General features: G+C 38.6%; 1 protein-coding gene across 1 annotated transcript in view; it reads left to right on the forward strand.

Annotated features, from left to right (window-relative positions):
- LOC123510369 (tyrosine-protein phosphatase non-receptor type 23-like) overlaps positions 1 to 14645 on the forward strand; it is a 27000-nt gene extending 12355 nt beyond the window's left edge. The window contains 12 exon segments of the mRNA XM_045265476.1: positions 30 to 1202; positions 1205 to 2767; positions 7038 to 7124; positions 7789 to 7953; positions 8148 to 8294; positions 8544 to 8675; positions 8787 to 8977; positions 9278 to 9447; positions 9873 to 10007; positions 10331 to 10456; positions 10716 to 11183; positions 13353 to 14645. Of these exon segments, the coding sequence (XP_045121411.1) occupies positions 30 to 1202; positions 1205 to 2767; positions 7038 to 7124; positions 7789 to 7953; positions 8148 to 8294; positions 8544 to 8675; positions 8787 to 8977; positions 9278 to 9447; positions 9873 to 10007; positions 10331 to 10456; positions 10716 to 11176 (4350 nt within the window). The 3' untranslated portion in view covers positions 11177 to 11183; positions 13353 to 14645.
- Positions 14646 to 20177: the final 5532 nt, after the last annotated feature.

Raw genomic sequence — 20177 nt, forward strand, 5'->3', positions numbered from 1 at the left:
TCATGGTTTTGTTTCTGTTGTTGCCTTAGGTTGGTCTACTGGAACAAAATATGGCTGCTCAAGCCAACATCCTGCAAGCACTCTCAGAAGCCAATGCTGCTTATGCCACCACACGGAGGCTCACTAACCAGGTGCAAGCTCAGCGGACGGAAACTATTTCTTCCTTGATGGCAGCATACAGTGCATATCTCAACATCCTGAAGAAAGCAGAGGATGCTGAGGAATTTTACCACAAACTGGAGGGACAGGTAAACAAGTTGTCTTCCCGAGTCAAGTCAGTGTGCAGAGTACAGGATGAGGAGAGGGAAGAGGTGCTATCTGCAAATGTGAAGAAATTTACCGGAGGTGCTCTTGGATCTAAGAAGCCTCCTGTGATGCCTGGCCAATCCACCAGTATAGAGGTAACTTCAGGAACATCTGGACCCAAACTAAAAGACTACCTACAGCATATGAAGGGTGGCAGTAGTGTGGGTGCTGCAGGAGTTGCAGCTGGTAGCATGGCATCTACTCATCCTGGGACTGCAGGGTATGATCCTGCTGCCTCTTATGTCAGTGGTGTGAGACCTGCTCCCTTAGGTTCAGAACAGAATGATCCCTTGACTTCATGCAGTGGCCAGAGTAGTGGGGCAGGTTACACTACAAGCTATTCAGGTGCAGCCTCAGCCTACCCACCCTCTGCTCCCTCTCCAGCTCCCTCTCCTGCCCCACATGGCTCTGGTTCCCCATACAAAAGCCCTTATGGTGCACCTGGTAGCCAATACTATCCTCAACAGCCTGGAGCATCTTATCCAGCTGCCTCTGGTGGGATGGCTTATCCTCCAGCCCAGCATTCCACTGTACCAGCATCAAACGTCCCTGCTCCAGCACCTGCAACCACAGCAACTGCCCCTCAGCCAGTTCCCACCACAGCAACTCCTACTGGAAGCTACATGCCTCACAGACTGGAGGCCAGTATGGCAGTCCTTTTAATTATGGTTCTCAGTACTCATACTATGGGTATAATAATGTGTCTGCAGGTTCTACAAGCACAGCAACAGCTTCAGCTACGGCCTCGGGTATGCCTCACATCCCACCACAGCACAGTGGTCCAACTACAGCCACTCAGCAGCAGCCCCAGCGACCACAGCTGGCTCAGCAACCACAGCAGCCCCAACCCCAGCACTCACAGCAACCACCACCCCAGCATCCACAACATCCACAGCAACAACAACAGCATCCACAGCAAACTCAACAACCACAGCAAACTCAGCAACCACAGCAGTCCCAACCTGTCTCAGGGTATGCAGCATCTGTGCCCGTAGGGTACACGGCAGGTTCACACCCAGCAACAACCAGCGGGGTGACAGGGACCACACAGATGCCACAGTCAGGTGCTGCCGGTACCCAGGGTTATTACAACTATCACCAGCATCAGCCAGGTGCTGCCCCAACACCAGCAGCACCAGGGATGGCAACCCCTCAGAGCTACCACCCATATCAGTATTCACAGAATCAAGCTGGTCATTTCACTATTTCCTCTATGTACATTCAGGCCGGCTCTCACTACTCGGCAAACAGCAGACCTAATGGTGACAGCAAAGCTGGTGGTGTGGTGTACTCTAACCAGTCTATCTCTGCAGGCCAGATGACCTCTACCAACAAAGAGCAGCCGCCAGTTAGCACCCAGCAGGGACCCAGACACCCTGCTCAAACTTACTCTACTAGCCCATCAGTAACAACACCACAAGCAGCAAATCTTTACACTCATTGGAATATGTATGCCAATTATCCCCAGGTTGGCATATCATCCACCAGTGTCAGTCTGGCAGGTTCCACATCCACAAACACAAGCAAGTCTGGCTTGTCAGAGTACTCTCTTAACACTGTGGCTACCACCACCACACCAATGCCCACTGTTACTACAGACAGTAACAAGGTGGGTCCAAAAGTCAGCCAAGTGCCCATTCCAAACTCATATTCTCAAGTTCAATATAATAATCCCATGATGTGGGCACAGTATAGTGGGCACCAGCCACAGTACCAACCAAGACCTGGTCAGTTGCAGCAACCACAACAGCAGCAGCCACAGCAACAGCAGCAGCAGCCACAGCAACAACAGCAGCAACCACAGCAACAACAGCAGCAACCACAACAACAACAGCAGCAGCCACAGCAACAACAGCAGCAGCCACAACAACAACAACCTAGTCATACTTATTCACAACAAGCATACCCACAGCACCAGGCACATCAGTACCCTGCAAAGCCTCAGCAACATCCAGGACAGCCTCAGCAGTACCCTCATCAATCTCAGCAATATTCATACCCACAACATCCACATCAACCACAGCAAATGCCCATGCAGCCACGACAACAAGCTGTTCAACCCCAGCAACCTCTTCAGCCACAGCAGCAGCTGCCCAAACAGGCTGCACTGCCTCCCCAGCACCCACAAAGAACCATCACCAATGCCACCACCACCACCACCACCACTACTACTGCCACTACCACCACAGCAGCCCCTGCCTCTTCATCAACATCTGGAATTTCTAACTTGGATCTCCTGTCTGGCATTGAGTTGACTTCTCCCAGCTCTCAGTGGTCCCCCCTCACACCTCAGCCAGCAGGGAGCAGGCATTCAGTTGAACCTGCTGGTGAGAGAGGACCTGCTCCTGTTCAGTCTACCTTAGCTCCCGATGTCACCTCATCTGCTGCTGCTGCTGCTGCTGCTGCCTCCACCCATCAGGTGCCAGTTACAGGAAGCAACTTGCCCAACATAGTGTCAAGTGTAAGTCTTTTGGAATAACTGTCCTTAGTTTTCTTGTTCTTCATTGTGTTTGTGTTCTGAAGACTTTGTTCTATGACAACACAGTATTACAGAGATGCCTGTTGGTAGAGTAAGGAGCATTAAAGTTAACTTGTTATAAATGAGTTGATCAAAGTGATTACATACGGGGCACAAGAGATGAATGATCCAGAAAAACCATATCGTTTTATATGAAGTGGTTAAGGTAGCAAAGCAGGAATAGACAGTCCATCCTTTGAATTAAGGAGACAACACTATGCTATTTTTTAAGAAATAATGACTCCTTATCATGACAAGATATGCAAAACATCCGACCACAAATAATGCAAGTAGCTTTACAGTTTACTATGTCTGTGGTCTCTTTCTACTTATTGCAGGATGTTGTGCCATGAATTTATTTACTTGTGGATCTATAGACTGTCACTCTTAATATTTTTATGGATTGAATGCAAACATTCATAAGTTCATCTGTTAATTAACATGATACTTGACATATCAAGAATAATTAAGGATTACCAGAAGCATGAAATTGTCTGTGAACTTAATATGAAAATATTCACATTTGATTATTTTGAAGCTATTCAATTTTTAATCCAAGAACACAACTCCAAAACCTTAAAAGCCATTATTTGTTTTTTTCTGTTGTGCACAGGATATTTCATATATGCTCCACAGTTCTGTTAGAGCGATACCACGACCATATATCCAATGTGTCATAAAAAGTGACAAAGAAATACTTTGATAGGATCTTTCTATCTTATTGAAATTCATGCAGAGAAATGAAGCATGATATTTTGTCTTAGCTATTTACTTTTAGAAGGACAGTTTGCTTTATGAAAACTGTTCAAAATATCTATACAGGTTGAGGCATTTTAGTACTGCTTTTTTCCACATTGTAGCTTCTGTTCACATACCAGAATACAGGGCATAGCCAGGGAGTTGTGAGCTTGTAGCTAGGCAGTGGTGGGAGATGGCAATCTTGCCTGTGTGTATTTACCTAGTTGTATTTACCTAGTTGTAGTTTTACAGGGCCTGGGCTTTATGCTCGTGTGGCCCCATCTCCATATCTACACTTATCCAATTTTTCTTTAAAACTATGCACACTTGTTGCTGAGACCACTTCCTCACTCAAACTGTTCCAAGTCTCAACACATCTTTGCGGGAAACTATATTTTTTAACATCTCTCAGACATCTTCCCTTCCTCAGTTTCTTACTATGCGATCTTGTGTGTGTGTGTGTGTGTGTGTGTGTGTGTGTGTGTGTGTGTGTGTGTGTGTGTGTGTGTGTGTGTTTTTTCCTACAAGAGCTATAGGCAAAATGGTCTGTTCTCCTTTGTATTTATTAATCAATGACCGAAAATGGTCTATACCACATCCTGAGGGATAATTGGGCAAAGGTATGAGAGAGAGAGAGAGAGAGAGAGAGAGAGAGAGAGAGAGAGAGAGAGAGAATCATATGATGCATCCAAAACTTACATTGGAATTATCTCAGACATTGTAGTTGGTATAGGCTACATGAGTCTAGAAGCCTTGTTCCCTACCTTTCCCTTTAGTGGGGCAGTTGATTGGACCACTCATAATACTCTTGACATTACTCAGAATTTTTATGTAAAGATATTTTCAGTCTCCATTTCAGTAACCTTTGTCTTTAGCTCATTTAATGTAATACATAATTTTTTTTATAGATTTTGGGAAGTGACAATACACAACTGGTTTACCAAACAGCTACCATGTTGAAAGTATGAGGAAGAGTGGGTGTTGGTTCCTAATCAGCTTAGCCTTCAGCAACTATACTTTATGCCAGTGGGTCTTTTTTCAATTGATTGAATGCACTAACATATTGGAGCCTCAGCGTGCTTGGCTAGTTATATAGATGATTTATAACGTGTTTAGATTGAGGGAACATTACAGGGAAAAGTTTGATCTCATAAGTACAGAGGAGAATAGTAATACATAGTAACAGTAGGTACATTGAAGAAAATGTAGATTTATTCATGATGGTGATATCTATTACATCAAAACATACTGAGTAAGTTGTTTCATATATTGATGAATAGTTTTATAAAAAAAACAACTTTATATATTCATATATATTATACTTGAGAAGCTGTTATAGTTAGAGATGTGTTGACATTTTGTGTTACTCGATATACATACATGTGTGCAGCAAACAGAAACCTTTAACTGAGAAAATTTCCCTTAACGTCTCATTCTGGATGCTGGTATTTACTATCCAACCAGGCATTGGTAGATCTTGTGCTTCACTGTGCATAACTTCCTTTTCTTTATAGTATGAAGTTATTTTGTGATAGAGCCATTTTTATTATTAAGGCACTTTTTAGCATTGATTTTATGTACATTTTTATAAATTTTTGATGTACATATGTACATGTCTAATCAGTGCTGTGTGGCTGCCTTACTTAGGGTAGAGGCATACGGGTTAGGTTATTGTTACGCTTGTCTGTAATTTGTGCTGTCAAGTCTTGTATGAATGATGTGCAACCTTCCAGAGATATAGCTGTCTTTTTCTTGGATGGTTCCTATTCCTAAACAGAACCAACCCTCAGCTTGTGAACATTATAATTTACAGTATTTCAGCTTGGTTGTGATAACCATTTTGCTCATACATCTTCCTTGTATCTTGGTAATATTTCTTACAAGATCATCAGTTACTCCTGAATCTCATTCACTGGTAAATTAACTTTACTTTTATTTCCTGCTGACCATAAATGCTGTATTTAGATATTTTCTGTATACAGTTGTAGTTATATATATATATATATATATATATATATATATATATATATATATATATATATATATATATATATATATATATATATATATATATATCATCAAGTTCAGCTTAAGAGGTGTATGTAATTTGTTTATTGATACATAAGAGTGCATGCATCATATATCTGATCATTATATGTAGCTCCGACAATTAAGATTGAAAACAACTATGCACCTGAGCAATATCAATAAAGTAATTGCAATTAATTAGTTTTCTTTCAACTTGTTGCATAGTGGTAATTACTATTTTTTATTTCTTTGTTTATTTACTTACTTATTTTCTAAGCATGAGTTTTGTTATTTTTTTGTGAATGGGAGTGGTATCTGCATGATGGTGTAGGTGGTGCACATAATAATATTGTTTTGACCTGACAGCACTGTAGTGGCCACAGCAGCAGTAACAATAAAGTGACTTGTGTGAATTAGCATTAGCATGAATACAACAAAACCGAAAACATGTCAATTTGACTGAGTACATGGTATGTGCCATATAAAATGTTTAGATGGAATTTCTTCAGAAAAGATGAAAACCCACACAGTTTCATCGATCACTGTCACTATCTTTCATGATCACTGAAACTGTTATGGAATGTATTCCTTTTACAAGTGTCGGTTTTTCCTTAAAAGATTGTCATACCAGTGAACTAGTTTATAATTAAGGTGGTTTCTAGTTTTTATTATTATTATTATTATTATTATTATTATTATTATTATTATTATTATTATTATTATTATTATTATTACTACTACTACTATACTGGTTTCTTTCAATACTTTTGCACCAGTCCTAGCAATTCCCCTGTGCCATTTTTTTTTTTTCCGTCATATTAATTTAATTAATTATGAAGCAGCAAGTGTCATTCCCCACACCTGTGCGATATTTAAGAAAACATTGCCATAGCATGCTGTCTTGTGTACTTGTCTACTGGTTGTTCTCATTTTCTTTGATTACTATTACTTATTTGTTTAACTATTTACTCTAAACAAGGAACAGTAATTAGCCATGAACAACACCAAAACTGTGTGTTTAGGTTTATTTAACATGACACACTTAGATGAGTTTCCTTGAGGAGTTTTGTGATATGAAGTAAATTAGTTTCATTGTAAAGTCCTGAAAAGTTTGCGGGCAGTCAGTGTTAGCATCAATTGGTGGTACAAATTGATTTAATAATTTCCTCTTGGTACTTATTTCTAAATATATGTTTAATTCCCTGTTTACACTTGTATTTGAACAGGGTAAGTAAGGAAAAGTCACCAGATAATATAATTTCAGTTTGCAATTGCAAAATTATTAATCTAATTTTGTAACCATTTAGGAAATGTTTTTAGGTAGATGTATTACTCATTTATGAGGCTATTTTTAGATATTAGTCATATACTTTAGCTGTATGTGTATGTGTGGTGCTTATGATTCTTGGTTGAAGTGAGCCTGTAAGTTTCATGTGTGTTACTGCAGAACACTGCTGTAGTGACTAGTACCAGTAGCACCACATCTTCAGGACCACTGTCCTCCAACATACTGGATCTGACTGCTCTTGCCAAGGTACATATGATGGTATTGCTTTCTTTATTAAGCCTCTCATTTAGTAATAGAAATATTTAAGCAGTATGGCTCTTTTTTCTTTAGTTTTGATTGGCAGTGCAACTCCAAACCTTTTCATCTTAATAAGGGATAGTTTCAACTAAGACTGAAGCAAATAACTCTTCTTTGCTGATGATCCCTTTTAATACAAGTTGAATTTATCTTGACTGTATACAAAGTTCTGTTTGAAGAAAATGCAAATAAATTGTCAGTCAATTGAACAATGATATTTTACAAAATATTTTTGCACAAAATAAATTTGCTTATTATTATCATGGACATCACTGCCATTAGATCAGTAGTTCTTAACCTGGGGTATCTGTACCCCCAAGGGGTACAAAACCTTAAACCTAGGGGTAGAAGACATGGTAGCCAGTGCAATGGTACCCGATATTTACCATGAGAAAGCAAAACACATATTTTCCTAATTTTTCTCTTACTATATTTGTCTCAATTTTTTAAGTTAGTGCTGTAAACACTATCAGTAATCCTTTTCATTTGTTTGTATAGTATTTATATTGGAGGGTGTACAAAAATTTTTTCTGAGATATCAAAGGGTACGGGCACTGAAAAGGGTTAAGAACCACTGCATTAGATGATGAAGAAAGCCTGTTTCACACTCCAGAGTCGTAAACTTAGTGTGGTGGACCCTCTCACGGATGATGAAAAGCTGCAGAAGCTCGCTGGAGAGACTGAACGACTGAGCAAGGTGGTGGAGGGTTTGGACCGAAGATCTCTCAATGGACCCACAAATCTAGAGCTTAAGTGGAAGGAGATGGTTGATGGTGTGGTAAGCATGTTATTCCACCTTCTTGTACAAAACTTATTCATCATTTAGTATTTAGATATCTACAATAATTTGTTTGTACTTTTCTTCACTTGTGCATGCCTTTACTTTTTCATGAATATATTATGCTTTAAGATACAACTTTTGTTTAAGAGTGTCCTTTTTTCTATTTGGTGGGAACATGCTTACTTCCACAGGAGAAGGAGTGTGGTGATCTCAAAGTGTCAGTGGCTCGGTGTTATCCTCTCAAGAACAGGTTTGCTGACATCCTTCCCTTTGATCACACCCGTGTCATCCTCTCCTCATCCCCTCGAGATGACTACATCAATGCTTCACATGTACAGGTAAAATTTAGGTGTGGCAAGAACTAATCCAAAGAAAATTGTACTTGTTTTTGCTGTTGTTGAAGGTATTCCTGGGCTGTCTTGTCATAATTTCTTTAGAGAATATTTTTTACATAATATGCAGTTTGTGCATGCCATGCAGTTTTAATCTTTACTCTTTATTCATAATTATTTTCATTGAATAATGATGATGGTGGTAGTGATAATAGTTGTAGATGTAAAAGTAACACTGATGACATTTTACTTCAGCTCAAGTCAGTGGAGGACAGCTTCCCAATGATTCTGACACAAGCACCAGCAACTTCCACCTTATTAGACTTTTGGACAATGGTATGGGAACAGCAAGTGGAGCTTATTGTGTGCCTCAATTCTGATGCTGAGGTGAGTAACTTTGCTGGGAATATGGATGTAAACTGCAGGGTGCTGTAGTAGAGGACTAATTGTGCCTTGCATGAATGGCATCTTTTTAAACTGGTCATGTTGTGATGACAGGTGAAGGGACAAGTGTACCATGGAAACGAAGTGTCCAGCAGTGTGGATTATGGTCCCCTCACAGTGGTGGTGCACAGCCTCCGGTCAGGCAGCTCCTCCACTGCTTGCCACAGAGTGCTGCACGTCACCCATCGCACTACCAAGATCACCCGTGTTATCATACATTTACAGTTCCTTGGTTGGCCTCCCAGGTAAAAGAACAAAAGGGACCTCATCCCTGTGATTAACCATTATTGTCATTCTTTATTATTTGAGACTTATTCCTATTCATTTACATTTTTCATGTTCTCATAGAAAATATAATTGCAAACAATTATTTCTTAGTTTGAAATTAATTGCTGAAATATAAAATATCTAGATTGAATGGCAGCAAAGATTTTTTCTACATATTACAAATGAGCACCATTCATGAAAATTAATAAAAGGCAATAGTCCTAAGATTATAAGTGAATATGGTTCAGATGATCAGCTCTTCCACTACTTTGTGCCAGTGCCATGCCAGAGACACCAGGGCCACTGCTACAGTTTGTGGGAGAGGTGCACACCTTCCAGCGCCAACAGAGGAACAAGATGCGACCTGTTGTGGTGCACTGTGTTCCGGGCCTGGGTCGATCTGGAGTGCTTGCTGTCCTCTCATCATTCATCAAAGAGCTTCATGCCAGTAAGTACAGTTTCACAAATACTTATAAGACAACATAACTTCATGATTCCAAAGTATTAATTATTATTTATATTGTGTGATTTTGTATTTTTATTTACTGTATTTGTTTACTAATTTTCAATTTTCATCTGTAACATTTTATTAATTTTTCTTAGTTTTACCTCCTCTTAAAATGATTTCTTGTCTGCCATGATCAGTACCATGATGTCCCTTGCATTTCACAGTAATATACTTTAATTAGGTTCTTAGATTGCAAGGATAAAAATTACATCAATCTCTTGTAAAAGTTCTATCCAGATCATGAGAAAAAGACGTTGTGCAGATAAGGCCATAAGAGTTGTTTCCTGTATTCATTTTGTCTCCAAGTCATAACTTTACAATGGAAAAGAAAAATTAAGGCTTTCCTATGTGTGTACATTGTATAGGTGGCAGCCTGATAGACCTGACATCCTTGGTGGTGGACCTGAGCAAACAGAGGCGTGGTGGTGTTCAGGACAAGGACCACATGTACTTCCTCTTCTCTGCGGCTCTCTATTATGCCCAGGATGTGCTGATGAAGCGTGAGTCCCTTGCCATTCTTGCGTCACTCTTCAATGCTTAGTAGGAGAGTTAAAGCAGATTTTTGCAAAAAAAAAAAAAAAAAAAAACATTCCTGTCCAGCTAGAATTTAATCTTTGGTATAGTTTAACCCAATTAGTAATAGGTCTTGCTCTCCTAGACCTCATTCTATACACAAGAGTAGAAAATTAGATCAGGTGGAGGATAATTTTGAATAAGTTATGATGTGAAGCATAGATGATGTCATTAAATCAGATGATGCACAGCAGTGTTCATTTTGACACTGCCCACCAGTCATGTGTTGAGGTGTTGCTCTTCCCTGTAGGTGGCATCTTGACCAATAAGGCCACATTTGAAGAGGGTCCCAGAGAAAAAACTCATGTACGTCATCCCTCAGCTGACCTCCTCTCATCATATGACCTTTCCCGGCTTAAAAGCAAACTTGGATTTGGTATGAACCGGCTTGTTACCCTGTCTGCATGCCTAAAGTAGTCTTGTGATAAAACTAAGGAAAAGATGTTATTATTTTGTTTTGTGTGGATGTTGTTCAGTAGAATATCAGTTATACTCCTGAATCCCTTTGTTAGATTTTAAGAAATATTCATACACTTCCCGATGAAGGCTAATTTTGTAAGACACAGCAGTTCAGATAATGTTTGGATAATGCATGTAGTTAGCCATCACTGATAAAGTCTTCTTTCCTGTGACAGACCAAGAAAGTGGAAAGTCTGGCAGTGAGGAAGACCAGGCCTCCAGCAACACAGCCACTTGTAATGGTTCATCACCTGCCATCGAGGAACCAGTGTCAAAAGAGAGTGTCATGACATCAGATCCCTCAGCCACATTAGCTACAGGCATTGCTGATACCGACCTTGATACTGGGGTGAAGGGTGATGAGGGGGCCAAAGAGAAGGAGGTTGACACACTAGCAGCAGCACCAAGCAAACCAAGTGGAACAGTTGACCCAGGCTTTTCTTCTCTTCCCCCAAGCTTGGCAGCCAGTATGGACCCACAGCAATTCAAGCTTGAACCACCTGTGCTGGGAAAGCCTAATAAGATAACAAAAGAAAACTTTGAGAATGTTAGCAGTGGAGGTCTGAAGAAGACGGATGACCCAAGTGATCCATTTAGTGGACTGGATCCTCTCTGGTCACATAAGAAATCATCTTAGTGTACAGGTATATATGCATAGATTAAGTGTCTTTAATGCCAAGAAATATTTCATTTATATCTATATAGATTGCTCTAAAAGGCATGCCTCCAATTTTTACCTTGAATACTATTAGTGATGGGAAACTAATATATATATATATATATATATATATATATATATATATATATATATATATATATATATATATATATATATATATATATATATATATATATATATATATATATATATATATATATATATATATATATATATATATATATATATATATATATATATATATATATATATATATATATATATATATATATATATATATATATATATATATATATATATATATATATATATATATATATATATATATATATATATGCTCAGTATCATATTTCAGGACTACATATTTAGTTTTCTGTGATATCTCTTCATGCTACAATTATTATGAAGCACTGAAAGATGTCTATATCCCTTTCTCTTAAGTTAACAATAGCAAATTACATAGTTTGTTTTTAGAAAGTCACAAAGTTGGCATTATTGTTTTAGAAAATGTTGCCCTGGTACTTCATCTTTCAGGTACTGTCCATATATCTTTCTATTTTTCTGTCTATCTCTTTATATATCTATCTGTTTCTGCTACCTTTCTTCATCCTGGAGTGTTTTCTAAGAGAATGGCCTTAGCAGAAAAGTCTTCACCTCACCTGATTAGAATACTCTCTTCTTATTTGTTCCAGTGCTCCACCATTACTAGCACTGCTGTCACACATGTACTTTACACTTCATCTTCCAGCATATGAATCACCTTCTATTGGTATCTTCAATTTCATTCAAGTACAATTCTTTACAAACTTTATTATGTATTCTGTAAGTATGTTCCAACTATTTCAGTGTGTTTCTTTTTACTTAGTATTTTATGTATGCAGGTGTTCATACAACTTCTTTTACAAGTTTTGTTTTTGGTCTCACCTACCCATTGTCTCACTTTTCCTGGCTCCTTTAGATGAGTGATTTCCACAGCACTCCACATGCTTCTCACTGAGTTACATGCTTCTCATTGAGTTAAGTGTAAGGGACATGTGGAATGTCAAGATGGGACTGTTGAAAGTAATGAAGACATATACCATAGAGAAGATATCGCACAAACTCCTGTGCCTATTTTATCTATGTGGTATTTTAGATCCTATAGATTAGATTTTTGACAAAGAAAAATTAAGACTATAGGTTAATGTATCTTACTGAAATGCACTTGAATTAGATCAAGATTTTATGTACGAGGTGACATGAAACTGGAAACTGATTGCTGTGTAAATGTAGGATTTGATAAAATCATTATATATATATATATATATATATATATATATATATATATATATATATATATATATATATATATATATATATATATATATATATATATATATATATATATATATATATATATATATATATATATATATATATATATATATATATATATATATATATATATATATATATGTGTGTGTGTGTGTGTGAAATTACTGAAATATGGAAATGTGGAGGAGCCAAATGAATTAGAAACATCTTGTGGAACTTGACTGGGATGGGAAAAAAATTCTGGAACACTGAGTGAAAGCTTCTGTTGTCTTAGTACACAAAGTAGAAGGAGCTACAAATGATATTACATACATGTCTTAATGTTAGGGAACTGAACTGCAGTAGATGTTAACTTAAAGAAGTATTCAAGAAAATATTTGAAGGCATTTACTTTTAGTGTAGTCCTCATACTTGATTCATAATATGTATCAGCATATCAAACTATAATCCATTTGTCTTTAGAATGAAAATTCAAATAATGGCTGTAATTCTAGTTAATTAGTGTTCACTTAAAAAAGAACAGTAATGTTTCATAGAGGTTGTTTAATCAGCATCTATTTTTATGCCAGTTGTATCTATAGTAACATCTAAGGAGAGAAGTGTTATTTATTCTGTTATTGCTTCACTTGGTAAAATATATATCTCACTATAACTGAGCCATGAAAAAGTTTACATATTGAAAGTGGTGTAGAGCCTAAGAGAAATGTAATGTTGGGTGGGATGCTGATATTTTTCAACCAAATTTTTAGCATCCAAGGCTGTGCTAGCAAATAATATGTTAGTAGATGCAGTAATCTGAGTGATAGTTTGTCTGACTCAGGTGAAGTAATGCCATAGTGAGTTTGCTCGACCCTAGTGGTGAGACACGTCATCTATGCTGACACTGGGCTGGACAAGAGGTGCTAGCAGGTTGTCATAAGGTAAAGTTAGTTTTTGTTTTCGTTCAGTCTGGTTTTGGTAAGAATGCATCATAATGATACAGTGATGTAAATATTACATTCAAGTTGCCAAATCAAAATTTAGTACTATCTGGAAATAAATATATATTTTTTCTTTAGTCGTTCTGATGATGATCCCTTTTTGTAATTACAGTTTAGATTAATTTAATTCTAGAAACCTGTTCCACAGTCAGATACATTTCTCTATGTTTCCATACTATGTTAAAGAGAATATTACCATATTCATATTTTTCTTATGATGAGATGCACCTTGCAAACTTTGTCCTTCCCTGAGTCTTTTAAGCGCTTTAATTGAATAATGATTAGTTCATTGTTTATTGATATAGTAAGCGTCCATTGTTAAGGTCATTAGAACATCTGTTTGATATGGACATTATGATCCTGTAAAATCTGTCTTCATATTGTAAGACAGTATCTCCTGCAAATCTGGACCAAGAAATATCTTTGTAAATATTCTTTGAATCTTTCACATAAGTTTGTGAGGTATACTTTGTGGATGCATAGAATTTTGGGGTATATTGTTAATGGTAGAAGATGTAATATGCAGTTATATATATTGTGAAGAGTGTGGTATAGTTGGTGAAGCCACACTGAATGCAACCCTTGTGCTTGTAACTGTACCTTGTTTATGTGCATCAAACAGAATTCTTGTTGTTAACTATAATCGGAGCATTCGTGATTCGTAGGTTTATTATTCCCAATACTCAGTGCCACAAACAGTTAAGATTAAACATCTAAATGATAATTGATAGCCGTGTGAAAGATATGGAGGGGCGGAGTCAGTCCAGTGAAGCTCACCTGATGCATAGTAGCTGAATTAGATACTTGTAATATGTGATGATTTGTTGTATTTGTTCTGATTGTACCACATTACCATAAAGAAAAGCTTAATTTTATATATTATAATCTACATAAGTTCCTAAGAGTATGTACTAGTTACCATGTATTTTAAAAGATTACTGGACGTGAGAGTGATTGCCTTAGTCCCTGAGCAGCAGAGACTGTCACTACCTGCTTGTGTCATCTGTTTGTTGTGATTGATCACTGTGATGTTTTGTATATGGAAAGAGTCTCAACTATTGGTCTTCATGGTATCCATAAACTTTGAACTATGTCCCGTTGAATACAGTAACCAATAAAGAAATGTTAAGATATATAAGATTTTTTATTTTCTTATTTATTTGTTTATTTTTTTTATGTAGGAGAGGCCAGCCTAGGGCAACACAATGTTAAAAAAAGGCCCACTTGATGCTGGTTCTCTAAAGGATAAGAAAGGAGCAAATGTCTTGACACCTCTCTTAAAAGAAGTCAAGTCGTAGGAAGAAGGAAATACAGAAGCAGGCAGGGAGTCCCAGAGTTTACCAGTGAAAGGTATGAGAGTAGTGGTTAACTCTTGCATTAGAGTTGGACAGAAAAGGGATGAGTGGAAGAAGAAACCCTTGTGCAGTAAGGCCACAGGAGGAGGGGAGGCATGCAGTTAGCAAGGTCAATAGAATAGCATGAAAATAGTGATAAAAGATGCAACATTTCGGCGGTGAGAAAGAGGCCGAAGACTGCCAGTCAGAGAAGGGGAGTTGAGACGAAGATGTACTACTATATATTTACTCCAATTTTCAAATGATGCTCTTATCTTGAAGGGCTGAATTGCCCCAAAAGTCATGCCTGAGTGAATATCCAGTGAAGTTTCTGCCTTTCAAAAGATGAATCAAGTCGTTTAGTGTATGACTATTAAACCACTTCCCGCCTCTCCAGGGTTGGCAAGGCAGGAATGTTTAATGTTATGGGGTGGAGTGGAAGAGAAGGGTGAACGTGTGGGGGGAGTGAGTGCTGGGTAGGGGGATGTGGAGGAGAGAATTTCTGGTCATTGCTGGCCACCTGTTTCCCAAGTGGTCTCTTGTTGAGTAATATTATCTTGCCCTCCAGCAGTGGTGTGGAAGAAACAGCTTAGGTCGGCATTCTGTGTGGAGAGAGAGAGAGAGAGAGATCTTTGGGAACATTTGTAAAAGCATAACTTTTAACCGAGAATTATAGTAATGGAAGTTGCCAGTAGGCAATGACACTTTGAGGAAACGGTTATTTTTGCTTGCTTTTTAAGGTCGTGAGCAAGGATTCTGTATATTCCTTGGTCGTGAGGCAGGAATGGTTTTCCACCCTCCCCAGACATGTTAAAGCGTTGCCAGCACTCACTACGTAAATAATGTCTGTTGCTACTGCGTGACCTCAGAGGCTCACGGAGTGCATGGGAGTGCCAGAAGTTTTGTGCCCTGTGGATATGGAAGTAATGGCGGTATGAAATTTAGATAAAAGAAAATAACATACGAAGATGGAGGGTTAATAGTCATGATTACTTAGTTCCTTGTATAAAAGTGACAAGTTCAGTATGCTAAATAAAGAGAAAATAATGAGGGCATAAGTCAAAGGGATTGAGAGGAAAGGGAACAGAGCATGCTAGAAATCAGATTAGCGTATATATTTTCTTCCATTCACAATTTCTAAGGATCAGTCAGTTCGATCAATGAATAAGTTCATTTCTTTCCTACCTAACAAGATTATTTAATGCATAGACTTTTACATCAAAGCCTTCCCGTACTGAAGAGGTTCGCTGCCCGTCCTGTAAACCTCGCCCTCTCCCCCTCTCCCCGGAATGCCACCCCTCCGTCGGCTGTGCACATCACGGACTCGCCTCGTGCCATCCCGCATCATCACTCTTCCTCCACCAAAGGAAGTCGCGGTTACGTAAGTCTTATGTACGCTAATAATACCAGGATTATTTTTTTTTCAAGACCACGTAGTTGTCGCTGTACTTGTACTGTTGCTATGAAAACTTTAAAATCATATCTTTCTTTAGTTGGTAGAAAAAAAAATGTGTACAGTTTTCGTAATACGTTTGGGAAGTTAAATGTACATTCAAGTGTTGGTATTGCGTTGGTATTACTCTTTATCATATCCACACCTTGGTAAGAGGTAAAAAAAAAAAAAAAAAAAAACGCGTGGAAGGAGCAAGAGAAATAAGTAGCATTTCTTCCTCCTCGGCACAAGACAGGACGCTGCCCCTGACCTGCAGGCCGCGTCGCACTAGTGTGACAGGAAGACAGGCGTAGTGTTTGGTGTTTGTAGTAATACAAAGCGTGTTTGTCTAGAAAGTACGTACAAGGACTGGACCATCATAGACTGACTTGTTAATTTCCTCCATTTCTGTCCCCCCCCCAAAAAAAAAAAAAAAATAATAATAATAATAGCCACCACTAGTCTTGAATTTAATCGCTCGAAGCCATAAAGATAAAAAATAATGTAATAATTGTGTCACGATCGGTGACCTTGAGATGTAATAACACCTGCGCGGCCACTGCCCTGTCTTGCCCTGCCCAACCGCCCTCATGGAGACAAGCCTCTTGCTGCTGGTAATTAAGTGAAGTGCCCAGATACTGACGTATTACGTAAGATTGGTCAAGAGGTGGACAAGAATAATTAACTGGGTCATCATCCAAGAAAAACGGAAAAGGGAATAATGATAAACCCTTGAGAGCACACAGGCAGTTATCAGACACAATGAATGGTGTGGGAGGTTGTTATGACGCAGAAGATGATGCAACTTTAGAGAAGCTTAATTAGAGGCAACCGAGGAAGACAAAGCATATGGGTCTACTTGAAGTGGCAGCTTTGAATGCACACAGCTAACAGGGAGAGATCGTGAGGATTTCTACGAGAGCAATGAAAGCATAACATATGAGTGGTGTACACTACGTTCGGTTTAAGTACTTTAGGTATATCTAACGAAAGACTAAAGACCTGTCCAAGCATATTTCATGTTAAGTCTTGTCCTTGAAGTATTCAACAAGGATTGAAAATGTAACTTTACAGTGCCTTCCACAGTCCTTCATGAGAGCATTGTATTATCATTGTTCTTTTGGATGGACGTCATATGGTCACGGTGGTAGCGGTGGCACTGTCGTAAGAATGGCGGCAGTACCTCGCCAGCATGTTACAACTAGCGTTGCCGCATTAAATAAAATAGATAAGAAATATATAAATGAGTCAATTAAAGAATTAGTCATTGCTAATAAAAGACGCGATCGACTGTCCTTCCTTATTACAGTAACTGTTCTTATGGCTTAAGGAAAAGTTTGAAAATGAACTAAGGGGACGACACAGGAGACGACACCATACGTGAGAAAGTTTTAAAAGTCCTAGAAAGGAGGTGCAACCGTCAGTATATGACTAAGACGTTAATTGTAAGATGATAGTGTTCATAGGACTGGATGTCAGTGTCCTTAAAATTCATTATAACGAAATGATATTGACTGTTTGACAGCAGGGTTTTTACTCTTAAAGACTTAATCTAGATTTGATAGGATTTATGAAATACACACATAGTTTATGTTGGTGCAGAATGCATGATAACGAGTCCGGCAAGGAATATGTAGCGTGTCGTCACCCGCCGCGTCTGTCTAGTCAGTTGATCATGTGATTAACACGTGGCCGTCCCAGGAGAGGTTACCGAGACAATTACTTGCTGATGGGAAGATGTTTTTAAGCAAATTACTATTGCCTGCATTAAGCGTAACAGCAGAGTTAAAATGGAAGGGTATATAGATGCTTTTGGTCAAGCCATGAACTTTTTGACATCAGAAGGTAATGAAATGCGAAGAGCGTGGCCGAGAGGTGATCACAGGCACTGCAGACAGACACACGATAGTGTAACCTGGTGGCGTGGGTTGTCATGGCGAGGTGGTCAGCCCATCATGTGATCAGATTAATTACGTACTTCCCCAAGTGACTTAAGAAACCCATACCCCGCTCATGCGACAGATGCATGGCTGACTGCGTGACATGATATTTCAGTACTATTTATTTCATCATGTTGATCTCGGATCCACTACGTTTCTTACTGACATGTTTTCTCACTGGCCGATTTTTTATATCTATACTGCTAACTTCTTTTATTATTATTATTATTATTATTATTATTATTATTATTATTATTATTAGTAGTAGTAGTAGTACTACTACTACTACTACTACTACTACTACTACTACTACTACTACTACTACTATCACACATATAAACGCATATATATTTTTTTCATTAATACATTTTTTGGAAAAAGCATTTTATAAATTGTAAAAAAAAAAAAAAACGTAAAAAGTGCATGATACAGCGGTCCAGTTTTTTCTTGGCTATTCGATGGAGAGAGAGAGAGAGAGAGAGAGAGAGAGAGAGAGAGAGAGATTCACCCGGAGCTGTGCAGATGTTTGCAGGATTACCTTGCTGTATTGAAGCAGAAAAGGATTATACTGTGGCCACACAGACAAGTTCTGCGTCTTAGCGTTGGGGTGTTTCGTCATAAAAATGTTGTCTCTCTTATGGCACATGACATCGCAGGAACGTTGTGTTTGGATGAATAAAATGCATGCGTGGAGAGAGAGAGAGAGAGAGAGAGAGAGAGAGAGAGAGAGCACACGCAACCACTTTTTCTCTGGGTTTTTCTTTGTCTCTCCCCATGCCAAGCCTCTCCTTACACGCAGAAAAAAGTTGGCTTCGTGACTGTTCTTCTCTTTAGTCCGTGACTGTCACTGGAACACTTTACACTAACCTCAAAATAACACTCATGTTGAAAAAAAAAATAATAATAGAGAGACTAGATGTAACTTAGCCAGCAGACCGGAAGTGCCGAAGATTAACGTGTGGGGTACATAGATTGCGAGGGAAATTTATATCGTGGCGTGATTATGTCATCTCGCTCGCCTCCTTATCGTTGGAGAAAAGTAATATTGTTCAAGGGTGTCTGTTCAAGGTAAGGGATATATAGTGGACATATGAATAAGGACAATGATAGCATACTGCCGGGGTGGTGTTTTCCTGTATGTGTGTGTTTCACTGTTTGATCTGCTGCAGTCTCTGACGAGACAGCCAGACGTTACCCTACGGAACGAGCTCAGAGCTCATTATTTCCCATTATTTCCGATCTTCGGATAGGCCTGAGACCAGGCACACACCACACACCGGGACAACAAGGTCACAACTCCTCGATTTACATCACGTACCTACTCACTGCTAGGTGAACAGGGGCTACACGTGAAAGGAGACACACAAATATCTCCACCCGGCCGGGGAATCGAACCTCGGTTCTCTGGCTTGTGAAGCCAGCGCTCTAACCACTGAGCTACCGGGCGTGTGTGTGTGTGTGTGTGTGTGTGTGTGTGTGTGTGTGTACTTATTGTTATTTGATATTTGACAAACAGGATATGATCACATTGAGTCATGGAAAGTTCTGAGTTTGTTGATTTAAATGCCTTTTATGAACGGAGTTATATGTTAATATGATCTAAATATAGTGGAGAATCGTGAAAAAAAGAATGCTTAAATATTTTAATACGAATAAATGTGTGTGTGTGTGTGTGTGTGTGTGTGTGTGTGTGTGTGTGTGTGTTAGCATAGTGCAAATGTTTACTTATGTTTCCTGTTGTCATCGTTACTCGTCAAATTATTCAGTGTTTTTCATCACTACCTGTTTGCTGCCTTACCTCAGCGCGTCTTTTTATTCAGCAGATATCATGTTTTCCTCTGTAATCCACCCATGAGCTAGATATCAATAGAAATGCTGAAAGTAATGTGTACCTCGGTGTACCAAGCTATCGGACTCAAGGTCAAATGGGTATCGCGGGAGTAAAAGACCTGATATATT

This window comes from Portunus trituberculatus, chromosome 28 (genome assembly GCF_017591435.1).
Source record: "Portunus trituberculatus isolate SZX2019 chromosome 28, ASM1759143v1, whole genome shotgun sequence".
In the NCBI taxonomy this organism is placed as follows: domain Eukaryota; kingdom Metazoa; phylum Arthropoda; class Malacostraca; order Decapoda; family Portunidae; genus Portunus; species Portunus trituberculatus.